General features: G+C 40.2%; 2 protein-coding genes across 2 annotated transcripts; both read left to right on the forward strand.

Annotated features, from left to right (window-relative positions):
- Window positions 1–2,680: 2,680 nt before the first annotated feature.
- LOC143611611 (uncharacterized) lies at window positions 2,681–4,580 on the forward strand. The gene is made up of 2 exons (XM_077085792.1): window positions 2,681–3,500; window positions 4,132–4,580. Exons 1-2 carry the CDS (start codon window positions 2,681–2,683, stop codon window positions 4,578–4,580), a joined length of 1,269 nt encoding a protein of 422 aa, XP_076941907.1.
- A 527-nt stretch (window positions 4,581–5,107) lies between these two features.
- Window positions 5,108–7,316, forward strand: LOC143611612 (uncharacterized). The gene is made up of 4 exons (XM_077085793.1): window positions 5,108–6,028; window positions 6,338–6,739; window positions 6,821–6,988; window positions 7,188–7,316. The coding sequence occupies exons 1-4, from the start codon at window positions 5,108–5,110 to the stop codon at window positions 7,314–7,316; spliced, it is 1,620 nt and encodes a 539-aa protein (XP_076941908.1).
- Window positions 7,317–7,829: the final 513 nt, after the last annotated feature.

A 7,829-nucleotide genomic window follows, 5' to 3' on the forward strand; every position in this document is an offset into this window, starting at 1 on the left:
TATAATGGGACACTAACACCGATCAAGAACTAGTATGACCCACTAATGAAAGTATGGTTTATTGGGGGTTAACACTGATTACTATACTCTTATACAACTCTTTTAGAGCAACTATAAATATCACTTGTATTTATTTTATATGTTTTTATATTTAAAATACAATTTTTTTATATTATATAAGTTTTAATTAGTTATTATATATATACATATATACACATACACTAACAACTCTTTATTTTAATATTAAAAATAAATTAAATTCATATTTAGTTCATATTAATTTCACTTCCCTCAAAATTTAAAATTAAATTCAACCCCCTCTTTTCTTCAAAAAAATTTGAATTACCCTCCTATTCTTAAATTTAATTTGACCACATATTTAACCTACCTTTTTTTTCTTTCTCTTCATTCCTTCTTATTATTCTTCTTCTTCATCTCTTTACACCCACCATAATCCTCAATCATTAATTCTCTAACTCACTCAATTCTTAACAAAATCCTTTGGTCTAAATTATATACATATTATTATTCATATTTTCTACACTTTTTCGTACTTTTGAGCCTGGTTTTTATTAAATATTATTATTAATTGGTTCATATGCTTATTTCAAAGGGTTCATGAGACAACGAGCTAAATTTGAGTGATTCTTCTAAACTTGAAATCGTTGAGTGAATCTTTAAACATATTTTAAACTACAAAAGTTTTTATGTAAATACATAATCTTTATATTGTTTATAATAGTAAATGTGAGAAGTCTAGAATAAAATCTCTAACTTGCTATTAAAAACTACAAGATAATATACTGATCATAAATTTGAATTGTGTGCAGAATATGGATAATGGGCCCATGTATTAGAAGTTGGTGATGGTTTGTTGTGGGTCAAACGCAAACAAGGGCTCAAATCAACAATTAAAAGGCACACGATTAATGGGCTATGTTAAAAGGCCTGGGAGTCGGTGATGGTTTTAAAGAATTTAAGAGGCCGATATAAATTATAATAGGAGGGGTACAACAGCGGAAAGAAAAGAAAAAGAATATTAATATTCATTAAAAAAAACCCTACACGTGAGGGAGAGCAGCAAGCAAAAAGCCGCCATATATATATTATTGTTATTGTTCACGTGGGGTTGTTTTGGAGTCAAAGACACAGCAAGCATATTTTATTATTGGCATTCAACTTGATTCTTTGTGGTTCTCATCGCACGAAAAGAAAGACAGGCATTCAACTTCTACTTTTTGTTTTCATGAATTATAATATTTATCATATATATTTTATTGTTTTGAACATGGTTATTGGCTAAACACTTTTAGTTATCTAGGCTTGTGATGATGTTTTGTTGATTGCTTTGGACTTGTCGGTTTTCGGGTTTTTGTTTATGGGATTTTGATTAATTAAAAGTTTTTATCTGTTTTATTGGATGTGTCTCATGCGTATTTACTTTTGATTTGTATCTTAATGAATGTTTCACAAGTTACTTGATTGATTGTTTTTCGATTATAGGTTGCATGTTAGGGTTGTTTACTGTGTGTTTGCAACTTGTTTATGGTTTATTGAGCTCATTCACCATAGAAACTGATTTTTGAAATATTATTAGAAGTTTATATTCTTACCTACTTAGATATCCGACGGGCAATAAGTTGTCGGGTTTGTCTACGTTGTTAGGGTTTTAGGTTAAATTATCTGACAGGAAGTTTGCCTATTTTTGCCTTAATTTCACTGTTTACCCGTGTCCTTTAAACTGTTCAAAACCACCCCGTGTACTTTGGTGCATTGAGATAGTGAAACCGGCGGGTTAGCTGTTTTATAGGGTAATTAATCATAATTTGTGAACTGACAGGTGAACTAATAAGCCGGTGTTTTTACATGATCTCTAAGATTTCTTTTTCGCTGACACCTTGAGAGTGATTAAGGATCCATTAAGTTTCTTAGATTTTCATATCTTTATATTCTCGGTTCCCATAACATTTTCCCGTAACCGATAAAATCCCGAGTCGTCACAATTCGGATTCCTTGCCTAGATAACTCTTACTCTCATTTGAATTTACTAAAGTTTTTATTCAGTAATTTAATTTTCTAGTTTACTTTTATTTTTTTAAGTAATTATTTTAATTAGTTATTAGTTTTTAAAATAAAATAAATAAAAAATCCAAAAATATATATTTTCTTAATTATTACTTTAAATTAGTTTTTAGAACTAGTCTCGTTAATTTAAATAAGTGTCTCTAGGGTTCGAAATTCCCGGTCTTCCCATAGCTATTCTACACCCGATAGGTTCACTTGCCTGTTGCTAGTGGTTTGGTTTAGGGTATTCTAGGTTTTTATTACTCGTTGTGCTTGGTCATTATTTGCTAGATATTTATATACCACTTCGTGCACATCAAATATACCCCTGGGTCCATCACTACCTGGGATAATCTTCAAGCTGAATTCCTTAAGAAGTACTTTCCGCCATCTAAGGCCTCGCGACTTCGTGATCAGGTATGTTCCTTCCGCATGGACCCTGACGAGCCATACTCTTTGGCTTGGGAAAGGTTCCATAATCTGCTTAGTAGATGCCCCCAGCATGGTCTACTCGAATGGGTCGTAGTCAAGAAATTCTATAACGGGTTGACCTTTGAGATGCTGAAGAGATTTAATACGTCAGCTGGAGGAAACATGTTAGAGAAGTTGGATATAGATGAGTGTCAGTCGTTGTTTGAGAGTTTCGAGTGTGGGGAAGAGTAGCGGTATGGATCCGGATCTTAAGGAACTTCTAACTAAGCAATCTACGATGCTTTCCCACCTTATTGACAGAGATAATAACACACAACAGAGACTGGATGAGCACGACACCCTATTGAAGAACCAGCAGTCGTCATTTTTGGAGATGTCTCGAAAGGTGGATGAGATGATGAAGCAGATGCTACCTAATAAACAGGTCGGAGCGTTTCAGGGCAGCACGGAGCTTAACCCGAAGGCACAGTTGAAGGCGGTGACCACCCGAAGTGGCAGAGGAGGTGATCGAGAGCAGTCGTCGGCAGATGATGAGGAGCCGGTGGACGAGGAGATAGAGATGGAGACTCCTGTGAGGGCGCATGAGAGGCGAGTCCCAGCAAGTACCGCGTCAAACGGTGAGTCTCCTGCAGAGAAAGTTTTCGAGAAGAAGATTGAAGATAAGAAGAGTCATGAAGTCGATCTTACTCGAGTTCCGTATCCAGCTCGTCTTCTGCGGCAGAAGTATGCGCAGGAATATGGACATTTCTTGGACATGTTTAAACAGCTAAAAATCAATCTTCCGTTTTTCGAGGCACTCCAGCATATGCCTAAATATGCCAAATTCTTAAATGATCTTCTTTCGAATAAGAAGAAGTTGGAGGGGCTTTCGACAGTATGTCTTAATGAAGGATGCTCTGCGGTAGTCCAGAAAAAGCTGCTAGAGAAATTAGCAGACCCGGGACACTTCACGATTCCGTGTTTGTTTGGCAGCTCGACTGAGAGCTACGCGTTGGCCGATTTAGGTGCTAGCATTAATCTTATGCCGTATTATCTCTATAAAAAGCTAGACCTTGGCGAGTCGGTCCCAACGCGCATGAGTTTATCCTTAGCTGACCGTTCAATCAAATATCCGCGGTGAATTGTGGAAAACGTACTCGTTAAAGTCGATAAATTTGTTTTTCCCATGGATTTTTCTTATTCTTGACATGGAGGCTGACGATCAGGTCCCACTCATTTTGGGACGACCCTTCTTGCGTACTGCTAAAGCGCTTATTGACGTCTTCGACGGAAAAATTACACTTCGTGTAGGGGAGGAGAACGTCACCTTCGATGTCGTCAAATCAATGAGAAACTCCAGTAGTCAGGACGATTCCGTTTACTTTCTTGACACGTTCATATCTCAGTTCGAACGATGTCTTGACTATATTTCTGGAGCAGATTTGCTCAATTAGGAGGACGAGGTTGATGTTCCCCCAGAGCACGACCTGAGCATTCTTGTTAGCTCACCTCCTGAATACCCCGAGGTGTTCACGGTTGCCGATAGCACCGAGGGATCGAAGGAGAGACCATCGATTGAGGCACCACCGTCCCTCGAGCTTAAAGAGCTACCTCCTCATTTGGAGTACGCTTTCTTGGACGGTGACGCCGATTTAGCCGTCATCATTTCTTCTCAGTTGGCGGATGATGAGAAATCGAGGTTGGTTGATGTGCTCAAGGCACACAAACAGGCTATTGCGTGGAAACTCATGGACATCCAGGGCATCAGCCCAAACTTTTGCACGCACAGGATACTCATGGAGGATGAGTACAAGCCTGTAATCCAACCTCAGAGGAGGCTCAACCCTAACAATTTGGAGGTGGTCAAGAAGGAGGTTATCAAACTCCTCGACGCTGGATTGATCTATCCCATCTCTGATTCTTCATGGGTGAGTCCCGTTCAGGTTGTCCCTAAGAAGGGAGGGATGACAGTTGTCACTAACAACGTAACGAGCTTATTCCGACTAGAACAGTCACAGGCTGGCGGGTGTGCATCGACTACAGGAGGCTTAACGACGCTACTAGGAAAGACCATTTTCCTCTTCCGTTCATCGATCAGATGTTGAAGCGTCTGTCGGGGCGATAGTTTTACTGTTTTCTTGATGGATTTTCAGGATATTTCCAGATCCCGGTCGCACATGAGGATCAGGAAAAGACCACATTTACATGCCCATACGGTACCTTCGCATACAAACGTATGCCTTTCGGGTTATGTAATGCTCCTGCTACTTTCCAGCGTTTCATGGTAGCGATATTCCAGGACATGATCGAGAGTTCCATGGAGGTTTTCATGGACGATTTTTCAGTATATGGGGACTCATTCGATCAATGTATTTCTAATCTTGAGAGGATGATGAAGAGGTGCATAGAGACTAAGTTGATGCTGAACTGGGAGAAGTGCCACTTTATGGTGACTGAAGGCATTGTGCTCGGGCACAAGATTTCGCGAGACGGTATTGAGGTAGACAAAGCTAAAATCGACACTATTAGTAGACTTCCTCCACCGACTAGTTTGAAATCCGTTCGTAGTTTTCTCGGGCATGCGGGTTTTTATCGTAGGTTCATTAGAGATTTTTCTAAGATCACCCGGCCCATGACTCGCCTTCTAGAGAAGGACATCGCATTCGATTTCGATGCTGATTTTCTGAAGGCGTTTGAGTTTCTCAAGGGGCAGTTGGTTAATGCCCCTATCTTAGTAGCACCCGACTGGAGCTTACCCTTCGAGCTCATATGCGACGCTAGTGATTTTGCAGTCGGGGCTGTTTTAGGTCAGCGGAAGGACAAGCACTTCCATCCTATCTATTACGCGAGTAAGACCCTCAATGACGCTCAGGAGAATTACACGACTACTGAGAAGGAGCTTCTAGCAGTGGTCTTCGCGTTCGACAAATTTCGTTCTTATCTCGTGCTTTCTAAAACCATCGTTTATACTGATCATGCGGCATTGCGATACCTGTTCGCCAAGAAAGATGCCAAGCCTCGCCTGATACGTTGGATTCTCTTGCTTTTCGAGTTCGATATTGAGATTAGAGATAAAAAGGGAGCGGAGAATGTAGCTGCGGATCACTTATCACGCCTGGAGGATCCGAAGAGAGAGGAGATTAGAGAGGATGCCATCGGGGATAAGTTCCCTCACGAGTCGTTGATGATGGTGAGAGTCAGATTTGAGAGAGAGCCAGTGTTGTACGTAAGTGCTGAAGAGGAGGGTCTGCCATGGTTCTCCGACATTGCGAATTATCTGTCCGAAGGAGTAGTGGTTAAGGGCATGAGTTATCAGCAGAGGAGGAAGTTTTTCGCAGACGCCAGCCACTACATATGGGATGCGCCGTATTTGTTTCGTGTAGGCGCCGATCGAGTGTTGAGGAGATGTGTGAGTAGGGAAGAGGGACGTGAGATTCTTAGGCATTGTCATGAGGGTTTAACTGGAGGCCACCATGGTTCGTCTTCCACCGCTAGGAAAGTTTTAGATTCCGGCTTTTATGGGCCATCGATTTTCAAAGACTCACATGAGTTTGTCAGACAGTGTGATGCATGTCAGCGCAATGGTAACATCTCATCCCGTAATGAGATGCCCCAAAACCCTATTCAGGTTTGTGAGGTTTTCGACATTTGGGGCATTGATTTCATGGGTCTGTTCCCGTCTTCTCGAGGGAACCGATACATTCTCGTGGCTATCGATTACGTTTCCAAGTGGGTTGAGGCTCAAGCCTTGCCCACTAACGATGGCCGAGTTGTAGTGGGATTCTTGAAGAGGTTGTTCTGTCGGTTTGGTACTCCCAAGGCCTTGATCAGTGATAGGGGCACACATTTCTGTAATGGCCAGATGGAGAAGGTGTTGGCACGATATGGGGTCACCCATCGATTGTACACCGCCTATCATCCACAGACGAGCGGGCAAGTGGAGAATGCAAACCGAGGTGTTAAACGAATTTTAGAGAAAACTATCGGCAAGAACCGAAAAGACTGGTCCGACAAGTTGGATGATGCACTTTGGGCTTTCCGCACAGCATTTAAAACGCCTATTGGGACCACGCCCTTTAGGATGGTTTACGGGAAAGCGTGTCATTTACCGGTTGAGTTAGAGCATAGAGCATATTGGGGGTTGAGATCCGTTAATCTTGACCTGACCCAAGCTGCGAAAAACCGGTATCTCCAAATTCATGAGGTAGAGGAGCTGAGAGATGAGGCGTATGCGAGATCATGGAGTTATAAGGAGTGTACGAAGGCATTACACGATCGATAGTTGAGGAAAGTGAAAGAGTTCAAGTGTGGGGATTGTGTGTTGGTTTATAATTCCCGTCTGAAGTTGTTTCCATGTAAGCTTAGATCGAGATGGGTTGGTCCGTATACAGTGAAGGCGGCATTTCCGCACGGTGCAGTTGAGTTAGTTGATCATGAGGGGAGATCGTGGAAGGTGAACGGCCATAGGTTAAAGCATTATATCGGTAGGCCGGTTGATTCAGTTGAGGAATATGTATTTCTCCTCGACATCCCTACTTTGATTGCTTGATAGGGATAGGCCTTGGGAAATACCCGAGTGTAGAGTTTGTATAATATTTTTATTTTTCTATTATTATTATTATTATTATTATTATTATTTTATTTTGAGTTTGTTTTAAGTTTTTAGAGTCTGTTTGATATCTGCTTTGGGTGCTTTGAGCTTTGTGTTGCAGGTTTGGATACTTTCGTTCGTACTCAATCTCCATTCGGACGGGGGCGTTTTGAGCTTATTTGATTGTAGAGGGCACCCAAAAGCTGCGGCCGCGAATGAAATGCTATACGGTCGCTTTATTGGAACATGACATGCGCATATCATTGCCATATTACCAGGGGAGTCTGTTCCATTTTCTTTATGCTTGTTTTATTTTATTTCTGCTTTATTTTTGTCTTTTTCTTGTCTCCCATTGAGGACAATGTGAAATTTAAGTGTGAGGATGGGAAACTGACGTTTTTAGATTTTTATATGTATAAAAAATGACCAAGCACAACGAGTGGTATATAAAGTTTAAGTGTGGGATATTTGATGTGGTCTAAATTATATACATATTATTATTCATATTTTCTACACTTTTTCGTACTTTTGAGCCAGGTTTTTATTGAATATTATTATTAATTGGTTCATATGCTTATTTCAAAGGGTTCATGAGACAACGAGCTAAATTTGAGTGATTCTTCTAAACTTGAAATCGTTGAGTGAATCTTTAAACATATTTTGAATTTTCATATTTTACACTACAAAAGTTTTTATATAAATACATAATCTTTATATTGTTTATAATAGCAAATGTGAGAAGTCTAGAATAAAATCTCTAACT

The sequence above is a fragment of the Bidens hawaiensis genome, unplaced genomic scaffold, assembly GCF_021521415.1.
Source record: "Bidens hawaiensis isolate Kalapana, Puna unplaced genomic scaffold, B.hawaiensis_p1.1 tig00031785_1, whole genome shotgun sequence".
Taxonomy (NCBI): Eukaryota; Viridiplantae; Streptophyta; class Magnoliopsida; order Asterales; family Asteraceae; genus Bidens; species Bidens hawaiensis.